The sequence below is a fragment of the Desmodus rotundus genome, chromosome 8, assembly GCF_022682495.2.
Source record: "Desmodus rotundus isolate HL8 chromosome 8, HLdesRot8A.1, whole genome shotgun sequence".
NCBI lineage: Eukaryota > Metazoa > Chordata > Mammalia > Chiroptera > Phyllostomidae > Desmodus > Desmodus rotundus.
This window is the reverse complement of record NC_071394.1, coordinates 126713859-126732470: the sequence shown is the minus strand read 5'-3', so window position 1 is coordinate 126732470 and position 18612 is coordinate 126713859. Positions and strand designations below refer to the sequence as shown.

The following is an 18612-nucleotide window of genomic DNA, read 5'->3' as shown; positions in this document are numbered from 1 at the left end:
CCCACCCATAGGCCAGGAGCAAGTCCCACCTTCTTTGCAATTCAGGGGTCTTTGCCCAAAATACTATCAGGATTCTTTTAGGGGGCACTTTGGCTGGATGACCAAAAATCTCTCCTCAGCCCTCTTTCTGTGGGTGTCAGAAGCCCTGAGTTCTGGTCCTCGTCCTGTTTCTGTCTTGCTCAGTTATGAATAACATGGTGGACTGGACGCCTCATCCTCAAGGCCCAATATGGCCCCCATGGACCACTTGCAAAGGAAGCAAGGAATGTGAGCTAGTAGTGAGGCCTTCAGCGTGAGTTTGCTTTTCATCAGGGGCTCCACGGCCAGAAACAGTTTGCAATGCAGGAGAAGTAGATTGTTCCAAATGGAGCTTCAACCTCAGATGTGCTTGAGCATCTTCAGGATTGGCTGGTCAGCATCTTGTCTCGTGTCCAGGAATTGTTTTGCAGACACCATACAGATATAGATGCAGATATCGACACAGATACAGATGTAATTATAGACTGTGTAATCTGGCTGTGTCTGCAGAGCAGATGGAGATCCATCTGTTGGGGAGGGCTCCGGAGAAGTCCAGCTAGGGCCAAGGGCTGAGCGAACAGAGGGGCAACTGAGAGCAATGAGACTCAGGGCTGGCTCCCCTTCTCTGAGTCGGAAGTGGCTGAGATAGGCCCCAATTTGGGGTTCCTGGCTCCTACAAGGGACTTGGGACTTGAACCAGCCAAATCTATCTCCTTGTTGTGTGATCGGTGGAAGTGGAGTTCTTGTGGTGTCACAAGAAAAAGAATTTCCTGAGACTCGTATGGGAAGATGGGGTTCGGTGGTAAATTTTATTGATGACATAAAACTAAGGGGGTCCCCCTCCTGACTTCCTAATGTCCCATCCCCTTTTGTCTTGCCCTGGAAAACATCCAACTGTGTCTTCAATAAGGCCAACACAAAAGCCAGTGTCCAGAGTTTATGCTCCACACTAAAGTCCGGTCCAGCATCTGGCTAGCTTAGCATGTGTTTCCAGCTGCAGTCCATTGCTGTGCTGAGGTATTTGGGCTCCCTCCTGGAGCCTGGGTGTGGAGTCCCCATGGCCACAGGCCACGTGGCTGCTAGGGCCACGTGGCCATGGACAGAACAGGCAAGTGTACTGTGCAAGTGTAGGTCATAGGCAAAAGAAAGAAAGAGAGAGAGAGAGAGAGAGAACACAGTCTTCCCCGCCCCCCACCCCACCCCCGGAATTATATTATCCTGGGCTTGGAAAAGACCAGAAGCTTTTTCAAATTGGCCAATGAATTTCCCAAGTTTTCACAGACTTTTGATAGGCTCACCCTCTAGTTAGATTGACAGGTCTGTTTGGTCAAGCACCTCCTCCTGTGCCCCCCACCCCCTCAACAATCTGGTACTGGAGTGGGAGAAAGGAGGAGTGTTAATCCCCTTGGTAGAGCAATGCTTTCTCCCCTGAAGCGTGAAGCTGAAGGTTTTGGCTAAGTAAGCAGGCTCAGGCTCCCCGTTTCATCAAGCTCAATGTCTAAGTCCCTTTGCTCTCCTTTCTTTTATTAATAATTAGCTAAATACCAATGGTTACAGTGGGATTATAGTTGACAAATGATCCCATGAAAAAGCAAAGCTGGCAGGGTCCCCTCAGCATACATGTCTGCATTTTGGAGCTGAAGGTGGCCTTCATGTATATTCAATTGCTCTCTGCTTGTGGGAGGAGAGATCCCAACAAGCTTTGCTGGAAGACATGGGACCAAGGAGGTGAATGCCATGATTTTCCCTGAGTCACTAGCCTGGAGAATGGAAGATGAACAGCCAGTGGTTCCAAGGATGACACTATTCTGTCCCCTGCTATTCCCAGGCAACGTTGGAGTTGGAGTTGGGAGGTCAGTGTGGTGGTAGTTAATCAGGTTTTGTTTATGGCTTTGTTAAAAGCTTTGCCTTTATAATGCATCCAGTTGGTCAATTTACCCTGAAAGCTTTGAGACAAAACCTAGATTGTCCTTCCTAGGAGAGATTTTGGCCTCCTCTCCTGGCTGCATCCTCTTCTTTGCTGTCTTCCTGAACGAACTGTGTCAGATGGACTGGTGTGCTGGACCACCACTGGCTGGAGCAGGCAAGGGAAGCCATTGCTCCCTTCCCCCTCTTCTCTCTTCCTTCTTCCCCTTCATTTATTTCTCTCCCTCCTCCCTCTCCTCTTCCTCCTTCCTCTCCTATTTCTCCTCTTCCTTCCATCCTTCCTCTTCTCCTCTTCCTCTTATTTTAAAGTTCAAAGCACTATTTATTGAGCATTATGTGCCAGGCACTCTGTTAAGCATTTTACATATATTTAGCTCACTTAATTCACTCAATAAGCCTATGAGATAGGTTTTGTTAATTATCCTCATTTTACAGGTGAAGAATTGAAGCAAAAATAAATGATGTTCTCAAGGTCACACAGCTAACAAGAGGTAGACCAGGACTGTCTGACTTCAGAACTCCAGTTCTTTTTTAGATTCTAAAAAAATTAGCTTATTTTTCAAGATAAAGGGCCGGTGTAATGAACCCCTTTGTGCCGCTCTCTAGGTTTTCCGGCTACGATCACTTTGCCACTCTCGCTCTCTGTCCCTGGAAGCTGACTGCACACATTGTGGTATTTTATGCCCATGAGAAGTGTCCACCCTTTGGGCGTCTCTGGGCCACACTGGAAGAAGAAGAGTTGTCTTGGGCCACACATTAGATACACAAACACTAACGAAAACTAATGAGAGAAAAAAAAGGGTTTTAAGTAAATCTACAATTTTGTGTTGGGCCGCATTCATAGCCGTCCTGGGCCATGTGCAGGTTGGACACCCCTAACCCTTCATTTTGCATTTCCCAAGAACAAGGACGGTTGCCTTCCTAACCTCAAGAGCATTATTAACCCTAAGGAATCAGCTTTATTTCAATTAACCACCACCCCACACACAGTCTATGCTCAAATGGCCCTCACCTGTCCTTTATAGCTAGGTTTTTAAAAAATTTAAAGTCTAGTCAAGATTTATAAACTTTTGCTCTTTATCAACTTTTGTCTCCCTTAATGAAGCACAATCCTTGACTTCCCCCCATCCTTTGTAATCCTGAATCCTTTGGAGATTTCAGGACCCTTAGTCTTTAGAACATCCATGTTCTGGGGTTAGTCTGTTTCTACATCATTATTCAGGTTAAATGGTTCTGGTAAGGACACCAAGGTGATGTTGTGTAGCTTCCCCTGTGTGACATCAGGGGCACATCACGCCAGACCACTACAGGGTCAGCCCTCACAATGTCTCAGAAGCTCTAGTATTTCCCTTGCAGATTCAGAGACAGTGGGGAATCCCTCTTTTCCAGTAGTTTCCATTAAAATCCTAAACTTCTCTCTGATTGGTCCAGGTTAGGTCACTTGGTCATTCCTGAACCAATCCCTGTACCCAGAAGAACAGAATGTGCCTATTGGCTTAGGCCTGGTCATGTGCTCTACCCTGTAGCCATGGGTGGAGTCCTCCTCAGCCCACAGGTGAATGAGAGATGGGATATCCAGATAGAAGATCTAGCGTGTTCCCACTGTGGAGGCAAAGTATGACTTTCCACCACAGAGGTTGGGAGCATTCTCAGTAATGACAGGGACAGTCTTGTCCCCAAGGAATGCAAGTTCAGTACAAACCATTGGCAGAACCTTTTCTCGTAGCCTACAGTTTGAGTTCATAGCTTTGAGGCTGGTTCAGCCTGTTTTCTGTGCACACTAAGCTTTCATTTCCTCTTCCCCTTGCCTCACAACATTATACTGTTCATGTTTGTCCTCCCCATTAGTCTGGCCGTTCCTTTCTGTTTTAAAGGAGAAGCTGTGTCTGCTTCCTCAGGGGGGCCCACCCTGGACCTAGCACATAGTCTATGGTTAGTGACTGCTCCTTTAAATCTATGGTTAGCGACTGCTCCTTTAAAGATCGAATGATATGGAAAGGCATAGGTGTAGCATGTCCTGGTCTCATAGGGCAGGAGGAGCAGTGTCTGGCTAAAACCGTGACTTGACTTGGTAGGCTAACTGTTTGGTTATTTGCACAGGCCTAAGCACTTCTTAATTTTTAATACAAATTTGGTTTTGGAAGTTCTAATTAGATTCATGCTGCCAAAATGTTTGATGAGGTGTGCGAATGTGCGTATGTGCGTAAAACTCCCGGGATGAGAGCAATTATTCAAAGTCTACTTTCTGCTTTGCCACTAAAATCTTTTAAAATATTTTGTTTCATTGTTTGAATAAGTCATTTTCTTGTTTTGTAATAAGACTCAAGCATTGCCGTAAATTTCTGGCCTATTTTCCATAAACATAACAAGTAAATATGCCTATTACCGAATTGCAAAATGTTAGCATACTGAGATACTGATTTGAGCCTCCTTCTTCTGAGTGACCACTGTTTCATACATTTCTTTCCATATTAGTATGTAGAGAGCTGCCTCGTTGATCTAAAAAACCCTTTGTGCTTCAGTCAGTAACTCATTGCTGAGAGAAGGCCATCTCTAATGATTGTTGTGCAAATGTGCACTTATGGGTTTAAGTTTGTTTTAACGGTTGACATTTTTTTCCCTCCACTTTATCGCTTTCTATCAATCGACTAATTACCAGTCATAACTGAGTCAGCCAGAAGGACTTGTGTGTTTTTAAAAGGCCAACATTATCCTGATTCATCTCAACATCTCTTAACTTTCTGGAGCTAGAAGGGATCTTAAAGATAATCCATTGGTGCCCTCAGGTCACAGATGAGCTTGCCTAGGCTCCAAGAGAAGATGTCTATGACCATGGCCCCATTGCGAGTAGAGGAGCAAAGTAGGGGCTTCTCCTACTGCTCCACAGTAGAAGGCAGTTCTCTGGGGGACCCAGAAGAATGCTGTGGTAGGCAGAATAATGCTGCCCCAGAGGTGTTCACACCCTACCCCTGGAACCTCTGAATATGTTATTGACGTGGCAAGAGGGACTTGGAGGATGTGATTAAGGTTGGGGACCTCGAGATGGGGAGATCATCCTGGATCACCAGGGTGAGCCAATCTTATCTCGTGACTCCTTTAAAGTGGGAGAAGAGGCCGAAGGTAAGTCAGAGAGAGACAGCAATGGAAGAAGAAGCAGAAGAGAGTCAAAGTGTGAGAGGGTTGGAACCTCGACGAAGGGAGGTACAGCCAAGAAATGTGGGTGACAGTCCTACAGTGGAGAGGACCCTCAGTGGCCAGGAAGCAAGGAAACGGAACCACAGTCCTACAGCTACAAGGAACTTTGTTCTGCCATCAGCCCGAGTGACCAAGGGAACAGGTCCTCCCTGAGAGCCCCCAGGAAGGAGCACGGCCCATGCTACTCATGGCAGTCCAGTCTGACAGAACTCGAAGGCGATCAATTTGTGTTGTTTAAGCTGCTGAGTTGGAGGTCACTTGTTGCAGCAGCAATAGAAGACAAATACAAATACTACGGTGAGAGGCCACTCCCTGCTTCAGAATGTTCTGGTGCCTAGCAGCTGATGTCATAGAGAAGATTTTAGAAGAGTAGGCCATGGAGAAGGACTTATGGGTTAAAAACTCTTGGGAGAAGGTGAACAGGTTACCAAGAAGAAGCATCTGAAAAATCCAGGGAAGTGAGTGGGTGGGAGAGCAACCTCCTTTAACGAGGCCCGAAGCTGCCCCTCCTGCTGTTCCTTCCCTCCCTGTGAGAAGGCCCCAGGACCCGCAGAAGGACTGGTGGACTGGTAAGCTTTTCCAGCCCAAGCGTCAAGGTTGAGAATCCCTGGCGTAGGTGAATAGAGGCTAGAGGATCTGCACATATACCTGTGGATAATGACAAACAGGCGCAATTAATTGTTCAATTGATATACACTTCCGCATTGTTAGGGGCTGTCAGGAGTGCTAGGAGAGAGATACATTGTACTTTCCAATTATACACTCTAATCTGAGGTACAGGACATAGCACAGAATAGGACAATCACTGGCTAGGTGTTATGGAAGTGATTCTGAGGGCAATAAGGGCTAAAGAGAATGAATGTTCTTGAAGGACTGCATTGGGCTTCAAGGAAGTGGCATCTGGGGTGGAGATCTCAAAATAGAGCAATGTCAGTGTGGGGAAGGCTGGGTAGAGCCTGTTCTTGGGCAGAACCATGAGTGAAGACATCGCAGTAAGAATGAACAGGAGCACAGGTGTGGAGGGAGTGGTGTGGAGAGGGGCAGAGAGGCCCAAAGAGGGAGCCACATGGGAATTCAGAGTTGATGGTCTTGGTTCCTCCTGATGGAACCAAGGATGAACCAGCAAAAGACCAGATCATGGAGGGCATAGAAAGCCAAGGGTAGATTTGCCGTGGTGGGGATGAGGGAGCTAGCAGCATTCTCAAAGGGGGGTTTTGTACATGCTTTGGGGACAGTCCTCACTCATAGTAGAAAACATGACTTGGAGGAGTCAGCCTGGAGGGGCGGAGCCCAGGAGGCTGGGCTATCACTGACCTTGCAGTGATGATGCGGTGATGAGGCGCAGACAGCAGAAATGGAGAACAAACTCAGGGGTTAATTCTCTGAGCACCCAGAAGTTTCACCCACACCCCCCATATAGATGAGAAGGCTGGGACACTGTGAGGTTAAGTGACACGTCCGCTATGCCTGAGGATGACCCAGCTCATGAGTGGCAGGTCTGACTGGACCAGGGAGTGTCTCCTTGCATGGACAGCACCAGGCGCTTGGTGGAGTGCAACCTGGTGATTAGACTGTAAGGGCGGAGACCCCAGCTCAGACTAGCTTCCAGGAGGAAGATCATCATTCAGCACGACGGCAGGGCTTGTGCTCCAGGACTGGGACCATGACGGATGTCTTTCTTTCTTCTTCTTCTGCTTCCCCAAATGCCTTTCATGAGCCAGTTCTACTTCCGCAATAAAGAGGAAGAAAAGATTTCAGTGTCAGTAACTAATGGGAAAGAGAAATGAGTGAGAACAAACTAAGAGGAAGCCATTGAGTTTTGCTGAAGGGAGAGGATGTGTGTGTGTGAGCAGCATAAAGAGAGAGAGAGAGAGACCTTCAAAAGAGCAATTCCCTTAACCAAGAGCTTAAAAAGAGGAGGGGGACCCAACTATTCCGATTGGAAGTCACTGGCCTCAGAGAATTAATAGGTCATGGTTAAGCCAGGCAGGATGCCCATTTTTCTGAACATGCTGAGCTGTGCACCTCCCTCACCCAACAGTACCCATCATTTCCTTCAGAGGAACCAGTGTCCGGGGGACCTTGGTAGACATCATCTGTGACACTGCTCACTCACCTGGCTGCCAGGCCTGGAGGAGATGGAGGCATCGGCCTTGCTCTCCCTCATCAGCTGCCTCGTGGTCCCCAGTGGTGCTGCTGTCTTGGGACGCTGTGTGGTGGCTCAGAAGCTCTACGAGGGAGGCCTGAGTGATTTTGAGGGCTACAGCCTTGAAAACTGTGAGTAGGCCCCGCTCAGCACCCCCTCCTTATCCCCACTCCCCCGCCCCTTGCCCAGGCACCCCCACTCCCACGTCCCTCTGAGCCACACACCTGCCTCCTGTTCCATCTTAGGGGTGTGCCTGGCTTACTTTGAGAGCAAGTTCAACCCCGTGGCTGTCTATGAGAACTTGCGTGAGTCCTACACGGGCTTCGGCCTCTTTCAGATTCGCAACCCTGACTGGTGCGACAAGGGGAGGAACCTCTGCCACGTGTCCTGCTCCGGTAGGTCCCCCCGCTCTGTTCCACAAGGGCCACAGCATTGCACTCCAGAGGTCTGCCTTCCTGATGGCTGGAGTTCACAATTTGGAGCAGGGAGGGGCAGGGCTTGGCAGGGGCCCTGCTGGGCCAAATCCAAGGTGGGGCCTCGGGGGCAGTGCTGCAATGCCAGGTTCACAAGCCAAAAGGGTGGCTGTGAGCCAGGCACGGCAGGTGGCCTGGCATGGAGTGATGGACACCCAGAGAACGTGTCAGAGAAGGTGTCACTGTGTTGAGAGGAAGCAGAGAGGAAGCATTAGAGCCCACGGAGCCTCAAGGGAGAGCATGGAGGGCTCTGGCTGGGCCCGATATTACCCACACTTGGCACCACACTCCTGTTCCTCCTTTGCCTGTTCCCTTAGCTCCCCTTCCTTACCTACTCCTTACCTAGATGTCCCTTGACCCAATGATCCTTTTCCCCGATTCTTCAAGTCTTAAGTTAGGTGCTTTCACTCCACATTCCCACAGCAAGTTGCATTCCCCACCATTCCTGGCATTCTTTGCATTATAATTGACTATAATCTTTACCCACTTCCAGAAAGCAGGCTCCGAGGGCAGGGATTTTTCATGTTGGTTGTTCTAGCTCCACTACTTCTTATGTTGCCCAGCACAGAATATTCACTATACACGTATATTTTTAATGAAAATATTATAAGAACTACAAGAAAAAGTCAACAGATTTAGCATAAGAGGACCTCATCCTGCTACCTCCCAATGTTGTCTGAGGAAAATCTAGGGATAGATTTATTCCTGGAACCTCATGGAAGCCTCTGTAGTGTGAGCCCCTTGTGCCTTCCTGACATGCTCCGACTTAGCGGCCAAGTGGTGGTTTGATATCATTCCACTTTATTTTCTCCACAGCTTTACTGAATCCGAATTTAAACAAGACAATTGAATGTGCCAAGAAAATTGTAAAAGGAAAAGAAGGAATGGGAGCATGGTAAGTGGTACATCTTTAAATAGTATGTATTAATGACTTTCATCCATTTCATCTTGATCTTGGGTTAATTTTGGTTGCACATCTGTGGGATCCTACTCACCGAGTTAAGCAGAACAACACCATTGAGTTCTGCAACCCCAAGGTCACAGAAGGAAGGAGATAGTTATCAGTCAAACTGCTTTATGTTGAACATCCCCTGCCTCCCAACCCCACACCACTCAAATCTTGTGTAGGGTGATACAGGATGCTAGGATGAGCATCCTTGAAATAAATCTCTGTGTATATCTGATTATTTCTTACATATATATTCTCACAAGGGTTTCTGAATACTTTCAAAGATCCTTGATGCATGTGTGAAATGACTCTCTAGCAAGCTTGTACCAATTTATACTAATATTTATAGTTTAGTAAAATGCTTATTTACTACACTCTCACTAATTAGAAACCTTGGCCATTTGAAAGGTGAATAACAACTTTGTCTTCTTTTGCATTTTACGATAACCCATTAGGGTGTTTTCTGTTGTGTTATCTGTCTTTTATTAATTTGTTAGGAGTTACTTATATATTCTGGATAAGAGTTTTTTGTTGGATACAAGTATTGCAAATATCTTCTTTTATTCTGTGGGTTACTGTTTTACCTTCTTAATGGAGTCTTGATAAACACAAGTTCTTAGTCTTAATGTAGTCTAATTTATCATTGCTTTCCCTTTATGGTTATTTTTGTTTATTTTAAAGTAATCTTTGCCTGTTCCTAAAAGCTTTATTGTTTTACCTTTCACATTTGGCTCTACAATACTTTTCTTTCATTTTCCTGCCTTGTTGCACTGGCTAAGATCTCTAGGAAATGTTGAATAGAAGTGGTAGTAATGGCATTCTTGTTTCATTCCTAATCTCACAGTAAGAAGTTCAATATTTCATCACTGAGTGAGGTGTTTTCTTTGTTTTCTGAGATACTCTTGATCAGATTAAGAGTGTTCTTTTCCATTTTCAGATTGTTGAAAGTTTTTTTTTAAATCATGAGTAGGTATTGAACATTTGGTTATTATATTTTTAGTTTCTTTGCAATTCTGTGGTGGTCTATCCACCTTCCTTTTAAAATTCAAACTGTTGTCTTTTTTATGTCTCTTTTCTCCCATGGGCTTTCTCCAGAGGTCGTGTCTGGCGGCATCTTGTTGAGAATATCAGTTTGGACAAATTTACTTACCCATCCTGCAGTATGCTGTCTTCAGAAGAATGTTCCTCTGAATTTCATTGTAATTCCCCCCTTTCTTCTTGTAATATTTTCCCATAGGTCCCATGTTAGTTTTCTCCTTCCTTGAATAGGACAGATTTACTCACATTCAATACTTGCAAAATAGAGAGGTCAGGTGACTTTTTCTCATCTTTGCTCCCTGTTACTTGGATCAGACCCCCTTCTCAGATGTCCGTCTCAGCATAGATCGGTGTGCACATCTCTTGGCCCAGTTTCCAATTTGGATATTTTGCTGAATATGTATGTCTGGAGCATATAAAGCTCTCCATTCTCAGGATGCACTGCCATCACCTCCATGGTGGGTCCGCGTTGTCCGGAAGACACTGTGTCACCACCAGTTTCCACGTTCCCCTGCTTTTGCTGCCTCCCCCTCCAGCCCACATCTCCTCATGGACTTCCTGGTTGATTCTGGGCATTGCTGTCTGCAGGTTGATCTAGAAACAATGTCATATTTCCAGATTGTACATCTTACTATATCGGCAATTAGGGTTTGTCTTGCAGTTGATGTGTCATTTCCCAAAGTTGTTAATAAATCATCGATGCATCTTGCAATAGAAGACATCCTACAATAGGGGAAATCCTTTAATGATAGCTACAATTTCTTGGCTGCTTTAGTGTGTAGGCTTTGCACAATAACGTAAAAACCACTGTTTAATCTTCACAGATCCCTCTGCAGTGAGTTTTCTTATCCCCATTGTTAAAATGAGGAAACTTCCCTGGCCGGTGGCTCAGTTGGTTGGACTGTCAGGCTGTGCACCAAAGGGTTGCAGGTTCTATTCCCAGTTAGGGCACATACCTAGATTGTGGGTTCGATTCCTGGTTGGGAAACATACAAGAAGCAACCGATAGAAGTTTTTCTCTCACATCAATGTTTCTCTCTCTCTCCCCCATCTCTCTCTCTCTTTCTTTCCCTCTCCTTCTCTCTCTCTCTCTCTCTCTCTCCCTCTCCCATTTCCACAGCACTGGAATTGATTCTGGACCTGTGCTTTTCCAAACTTCAGCTTTCAAAGAGATGGGCATGGTTTACATGGAGGACTGGTGTTCTCATCATGGAGAAGGCAACCTCAGGGTGCTGTCCTGTTCTCCTGTGGGGGCAGACGCGGGTTTCTGAGCAGGGTTATCCAGGGGAGGAGGAGCAGATGGACAGGTGGACTCCTGCCACTAGTGAAGCCTGAGTGGTCTTCCTTACCATAACCCATAGGCTGTGTAAGCTGCGGGGACCTCATCCCAAATCTGGCAACATGAGAAGTGTCCATCTCAGAGGTCAGGGCTTTTGTATTAGCTTTTTTTGTCTTTTCTGTCTCTTTGGGAGCCAAGTTCAGCCCAAGATCTTGGTCTCTATCTTGCCTCTATATCTCCAGACTTTAGCTCTATGCCTGGCACATCATAGGTGACCCCTAAATGCTTCTTGAAAGTCCAAGGCTGTATTTGGAGCCATTATCCAGAAGGCATTTTAAAGACTTTTTAACTTTTTAGTTCATTCTTGCTAAAAATAAAATAGCACATGCATATTTAAAAATAAAAAAAAGTAAACTTCTTATTAGCTGCCTCCTGAAGCTTACCACTGTTACCATGTCTCATAAACCAGAGAAAAATGTTTGCACAGATATTTTAAAATATACATGGAATCCAATGGGCACACTGACATGCACCCAGCTTTTTTTCTTTTTTCCCCCCATGTATTAATAGAGCTTGAGAATCCTGGCAAATCTCCACCTAGTGATCATCCCTGTGACAGCGGTGTGGTACGCGGCTGTATGGATGCTGCAGGGCCTCGTCTGACAGTTCCCTGCTGATGAGCCTTTAGGTTGTTTCCATTTTTCTTCCTGCCGCTGTTTCAAACAAGTCTGCCTGAGCATCTTGCTCTTAGAATTTTTGTGTTCTTTCAAGCGTACCAGTGGGAACCCAAATACATCGGAATTATTTTCCAGGAGCAAGTCCCTTGTAGTACAAGCTTCCTCCACTAGGTGAGTGTGCTAGGAACCCATCTGTACCAGTGCACCAGCTGGTGTTGTTGTGAGAGGCTGCGTTCATTCGGCTTCAGTGAATTTTTTTTGAAGACTTTCAACACATTTGCCCATTTCATATGGGTGATTTACAAACCCACTCACCCACACTGTGCTGAGTGTTCAGCAGTTTTTGACCAAAAATGGCATGACCCCTGTGTCCCACCCTCCCTAGTCACCTGATCTCTCCTCAAGCGACTTTTCTTTGTTTCCCCGGATGAAAAAAAAAGTCCTCAAAGGTAAACATTTTGCCGATGTGGAAGAGGTAAAACAAAAGATGGCAAAAGCAGTAGAAGGCATCAAAATCTACAAATTCAAAAACTGTTTAGAGCAGTGGAAAAAAGTCTCAATAGGTACATTGTATCAAATGGAGAGTACTTTGAAGGTGACTGCAGTTTAAACACATAAGAATAAACACACAATTGTTTATAAATAAATTCTGTTCTTTGAGGGGTCCTCCCTTGTATTCTTAGGGAAATCCCTTGTAGATTTGTTGGGACCATTTGGTGCCTTGAAAAGTTGGAGACAGATTGTGACATTGGCTTTCAGAGAGGGGGGGTACCTCCAGCTCCACTGCGGGAGGGGCCTGTGTTCCCCCAGCTCATTAGCCTCGAGCGTTAAAACTTGGGTGGTTTTTGGAAATTGTGACTTGTCAAATATCATTCTGTTTTGCTTTGCATCTTTAAGCTACAAAATAAGTTAGGCATCTTGTCAGTCTTTGTTAGCCATTTTCCTGTGAAGTACAGATGCATATTCTTAGCCCATTTTCTATTGGGATAACAATGTCTTTTGCTTTTATTGATTTTGTACATGTTCTTTATAAACTAGGGTTATTGCACCGTTGTCCATCATATCTATGCAAACTATTTTTTCGGGTTTGTTATTTGTCTTTTGACTTTGTTTATGGTATCTTCATCATGCAGGAGTTTTACATTTTCAGAGAACCGAATCCCTCAATCTTTGTTTTGTGTAGCTTCTGAGTGTTTATAAAATCTTCTTGTTAGAAAGGTTTTTTATGCTCTAAGATGGTAAAGAAATGAAGCTATGTCTCTCTCTGTATTGACAGTGCCTGGCACACAATAAATCTGACATTCAGTTTTTGTTATTCAATTACAAAATAGAATTTCCATGGTTTGATGGTTTTACTCTGAAATCTTTGGCCTTGTAATTTATTTTTGGTATAGGAAGTAAGGTAGAGATCAGCTTCATATGTTTCAAATGGCTGGTCTGTGTTCTCAACACTGCTCATCCATTAACCCATTTTCCTCACTAATTTAATAGATGGTGTTTTAAAGTGGGAGTCCCCTTATTAATGTTACTGTCTTCCGAGTGTTTAACATATCTTTCACACATAGTCCTGGCTTGCCAATTACTTTGGGAGCTTGGCCCACTCTCTGGGGTAAGCACTAATGAGCTGAAATCATCTTTCTTATAGCACTAAGTACAGAGATGCTGGGCCAGGTTGATCAAGGCCTCTTACTTGCTCAGAATTCCCAGTGAAGTGAGCTCTTGCTAAGCTAATAAGCAGCCACATGCTTGCCAAAGCTCAGGTCAGCGGCTCTGCAGAGCTGGGCAGAAGGGAAGACAGGAGACCAGACCCTGCATGCCACAGGGGTCCCCTGCAACACCTGCCCAGGCCACAGACGGCCTTGTGGTTCCTGAAAATACGACATGTGTGTGTCTGTGCATTTTCCTGATGCTCCATATCTGTGAGGGACTGGGGGCCAGAGCCCCCTCTTCACCTGTGGGACCAGTGACCCTGGAAGGTTCATAGAGGCCTGCCCGGTGATGGGATGGGAATAACTAAACAGACTTCCAACAGCCTGCAGCTGGCCTGGTGCCTCCCACAGCCTCTGGGCTGGGTTGAGAGGACCTGGGGTCTGGGTGCTCGCACAGGGGCTGGGAAAAGGGGGATCACTTTTAGGGCACCAGGAGTGAGGTGAGAGAAGCTCAGTCCAGCTGGGCAGGTTGAGGAGCTACAAGGAGATTCGGAAGGTGGTGGGTGCAGCAGCTGCATGGAAAGGTGAACGAGGCCCCAGCCCAGGGCCCGGGGGTTCCCATTTCAGATCTAGGGACTGCCAAGTGCTCACCATATGACCCTGAACCAGCCCCAGAACTCTGATGCTCAGCTTCAGGGAAGGTCACAATACTGACCTTGCAGGGCAGGGGGAGAATTTTGCAGTTCACAGTCCTGCCTCCCCATCTCCCAGGGTGGGATTTGTGGAAGAGGTGTGTTCGTTGGGGGTGAGGGTGGGGGTGAGCATGAGGAGGTAGGGAACACCAGCGTTCATGTTAGGATGTGGTGGACGCAGCAAGAGACATCTTGAGGTGCACAAGAGCCTGGCGAAGCATGCCCACAGCAGGGGCGGCATGCCCAAACACTGCAGGGGCCAGGCCAGGGTGTAAAGGGGCCAGTGGGGGCTGTGGATCCCTGTGGACCCTGAGCTCTGACTCCCTGGCTTTGCTTGCTGCAGGCCTTCCTGGACCCTGAACTGCCAGAACTCCGACACTCTGGCACGGTGGTTGGATGGATGCAAGTTGTAGCGGCCGAGGCGGCCTTCGCAACCCTCTCGGTTGCATCTTCTGAATAAAGACGCTTTCCTGGGTGCTGCCTTTACTCAGTCCTGTTGATTGTCTCAGCGCTTGACAGCTCCAGATGGAGAAGGAGAAGAGTTTACTTCATTCAGGGATGCAGGATGCAAAATAAACCAGCTAGTTTCTCCACCTGGACCAAAGATCTCCACTTGTATGATTATAGTGTGATCGTTACCATGACAACCATCATTTACCATTATTATGATTTAGTATTACTTAGTCTCAGATGGAGGATTTGAAGGAAGGGAATGATCTGGAAAACAAGATGTGCCTCTAAATATGAAATAGGGAAAGGAAGCAAAGAGACAGTGGAAGAAAGAAGAGCAGAAGAGAGGCCAGCACGTGGCCACGCAGAGACACACAGGTGGACAGAAGGAGCCCACGGGATCCTCTTGTTTTGAAATCCTCACCTGAGGCCACTATTTCATTGCTGTTAGAGAGAGGGAAAGGGAGAGAGAAGAGAAGAGAGAGACATCAACGCAAGAAGACAATTACCAATTGGTTGCCTCCTGCATGCACCCAGACCGGGGATCAAACCTGCAACCTAGGCATGGGCCCTGGCCAGGAATCAAACTGCAACCCTTTGGTTATGGATGACACGCCAACCAATGTGACCACATTGGCCAGGTCCTCATTGTATTTCTGTGGAGACTCCAGTGACAGCTGCTCTTTCTTATAAAGAGTTATCAAGAACACATACTCACGCTAGAGAGGTTATGAAAGATAGAGAAACCCAAAAAAGGAGTGTCCTCCATGCTTTGGTGGCATTCCGTTTAGCCCTTTTGTCTGCGTACGGGTTTTTCTTCTTTTTCAACAGCGTCGTCGTGACGCCATAGGTAGAGTTTTGCACCTCTCTTTTTAGAAAGAAGATACATGGTAATGTATTGTTCCCCTACATTGATTTTGATTTTTAAGCAGAAAGGGGTTCATTTCAAAGCTTGGAGTTTCACAGGATCCTGCACAGGAGGGAGCAGCAGGTGTCTGCTGGGCTCCCAGGACACGCCTGCCCGGGACATGCACGTGGGAGCAGCAGCCTCTGCTCGCCGGTGGCCAGGGCACCTGCGGGAACCCGAGCCAGGATGGGGTTTAGAGAACGTGGTCCTTAACCTTTGGGTCCTGTGCAGGGGGAATGGACCGGAGGGAACTGCGGGAGCTTGTCGACAGCCTCTACTTCCCCATGGTGTTAGAGACCCTGCAGGAGGAAATCTCGGTGCCCCATATTTTATGAGCTTCCCCCCATCCTGTCAGGTTGTTAGGAACCGTTACAGAGTGTGCTGTAGCGCCCGTGTGTGGCTGCCCCTCACTCCATTTTTATACACTTTTACCATTATACAAACAACCTGTACTGGGGGAAGAAAACTTGGAGAGTGCAGATGGTCATAAAGAAGGAAGGTAAAGACACCCACGGCCCCTTCCTGGAAACTGAAGTGTTCCTCATAACGCAGTCCCAGAGGAGGACCTTGATGCAGGGTGGCAGGTGTCTGTCTGCGTGCACCCGTCCCCCCACCAGTGGGAGTGGGTGCGTGTTCTTCTCCTCGCAGGCGGGGGCGGCTACTGTGTGTGCGGTTCCGCAGTGTGCCTTTCTCCGCCAGCGTTTTGTGGCCTTCACGTTCCCAGGTCTGCGACAGGGGTCCCAGCACTGTTTTTAATGGCTGCGCAGTATCCCTTTGTGGGGTCAGGCTGTCAGGCACACAGCCCTTCCATCTAGACACAACGTCAAGGACACGAGTGAGTCATGGCCACCTGAAAGGCAGGCAGGACCTACAAAACAGCAGGTCAGCCCGTGTTTTAGTTTGCATTTTGGTCACTTTCAGAAAGGAGAGGCAAGAGCTGTATGTTAGAATTTCAGGGGCAGAATTTTTACTCAAGTTCAGTTGTGATTGATCAGCTTAATCACTGGGTTTTGTGTGGCTTCTCCCCCACCCGCAGAAAAAGATTTTTGAGTTCCCACCCACATAGCATGAATTGGACAATAAAATTCTGTTGGCAGTGGCCCTTGCTGTGGATGGGATGCTTTTGAGACCCTGAGGGCAACTTCCTTACTGAGCTGGGAAGCCGGCGCTGTTTCAGAGGGTGGGTCCCAAAGCGGTAACACACCTGGCCTCAGCCCAACCTTCACCCAGACATTTGTGACAACTGCAGCTGATGGAGGCCCTACCTCCTGAAGCGCCATGTCCAGCGCGCTGCCGCCTCCTTCCAGCCCATTACCTCTGCCACGGCGCGTCACCGTCCTCTAATGGCCACTGTGTCAACAAGGGTGTGCAGCTCGAGGACAAAGCAAATGTTAGCGTATTGATTGGGGAAGCCTCTCCAGGGTTTCCTGGCAGCGTCTCCTGGCTCGGCACACTCGAACCCACTGATAACGGGCGTTACAGCCAGCGCTCCTTCTGGGGACAGATCTCCCGATCTGGTTTCCAAGCTGGGTTAAGAAATCTAAATTATGAATGACTCCTGTTACTACTGATACTGCTTCTATCACCAGTAGCTACTGTATTAACTCCAATTTGACAAATATTACACTCTTAGGCCTTTACACACAATATTTTCAAACCTTGAAGGACCTCACAAAGTAGGTATGCATGATAACCCTATCGCAGCTGGAGAACCGAGGTTGGGAGGGACGAGAGACTTGGCTTGACTCCTGCCGGATGAGGGAGGGCGGTGGAATGGGTCTCTCCACAAGACCTACACCTCCTGCACACAGCCCCCTCCAAACCCTGGGGCGACATCGGTGTTCATTCTCCATTCTCTCCATCAGCTGGAACATCGGGTCTCCAGCTTTTCAGTTAAGACTTTGCACTGAAGAGGTTTTTGGCCACTAGCACCAAAGAGTGGGTCATTGTCCTGGTGCCCAATTCAAAGGCTGGACAGTTGGGGACCTAAGAGATAAAGTCACTTTCTCAACTATGCAAAATTAACAGAGAAGGCAGGGCAGTGACCTGCAGCTTTTGCGAGCTGTCACAATACAAATCACCTGGGGTGGCTGTTAAAATGCAGAATCCTGGGCCGGGCCCATATCTGCTGAGCCCCATTCTCCATTATGGGGTCCAGGAATCTGTGTTTTTTTAAAAAGTGTCTCCAGGTAAATCTGATCTTTGGGAAATGGGAGAGACTGGTTGTTGGAAGGAGCATGGTTTGGGAAGAGTCAGAAGACATACGGGACCATTCTTGGCTTGTCACCGTTGAGCCCCCTAATTCTCTGATGATTTTTAAAGTTGCAAAGTGCGTGTTAGGTTACAGTGTGATCCCGAAGATGTTTCTTTTCCCTCACGGAGAGCTGCAGCTTTTAGCTCTGCGTGCATTAGAGTAAGAAGTGCAAATCTGAGTGTGATCCGTGTGGACGCTAATGAAGCTGGTGACCAGAACTCGGGCTCTCAGGAGGCTTGTCCCATGGGCTGTTTTGAAAGGCAAATGTAAATAACAGTGCCCGTGACTGTTTCTTTGGGCAAAGGCAGATTTGTTTCTGTAGAGTTTTACATTCTGCAGTGATCTGGCACCCCATGAAATGGGACCTGGCAAAGAAGTCAGTAAATCAACCGCTTAAGCTTTCCCACCTGATGTGGCCTTTAAAATGCTTGTGATTTGGGGTCATTTTTTTTTTTTTGGTCATTTCAGTTAGATTTTTTGTTCCAGAAAGTTCCAATTTATTATCCCAGCAATAAATCGTGGTTCCTTTCAGATGCACTGTCATTTCAATGTTCATTTTTGGTTTTTTTCAGTTTCTTTCAAAGTTCAGAATCGTACGTCATTTTCAAGCCATTGGCCTGATCACTCCGCACTGCCAACAGAGAATGTGGCTGCACTCATCCCTTCCTCGTTATCTTTGAGCGAAATTATTTAATCACCTCATAGTTTAGTGAATTCATTTTTTGGAAAAAAACTTTCTTTAGATGAATAAATAGAATTTGAAACACTGAAATCTGGCCAAGGCAAATGCAAGATTTTACCCAGGTCTTGGAGGAGGCATTTATCACGAGGGTCAAGGACAGGAAAGGTCCCACATTGGTCCCGACTGTTTCGGTCAGCTCTCGCCACAGTAATGCTCCACGACAGACTATGCAGACCTCAGGAGCTCCAACAGCAAGCATTTAGTCTTCTCATGTCTG

General features: G+C 46.9%; 1 protein-coding gene across 2 annotated transcripts; it reads left to right on the top strand.

Annotated features, from left to right (window-relative positions):
* Positions 1–1650: 1650 nt before the first annotated feature.
* LYZL4 (lysozyme like 4) lies at positions 1651–14455 on the top strand. 2 transcript variants are annotated; one of them, XM_053930342.1, is made up of 5 exons: positions 1651–1871; positions 7200–7416; positions 7531–7680; positions 8575–8653; positions 14386–14455. In XM_053930342.1, the coding sequence occupies exons 2-5, from the start codon at positions 7278–7280 to the stop codon at positions 14453–14455; spliced, it is 438 nt and encodes a 145-aa protein (XP_053786317.1). In that variant the 5' UTR covers positions 1651–1871; positions 7200–7277. The 2 variants fall into 2 exon arrangements, with proteins under 2 accessions (XP_053786317.1, XP_024421463.1); XM_024565695.3 differs by having other exon boundaries at positions 7181–7416.
* The last annotated feature ends 4157 nt before the right edge of the window (positions 14456–18612 follow it).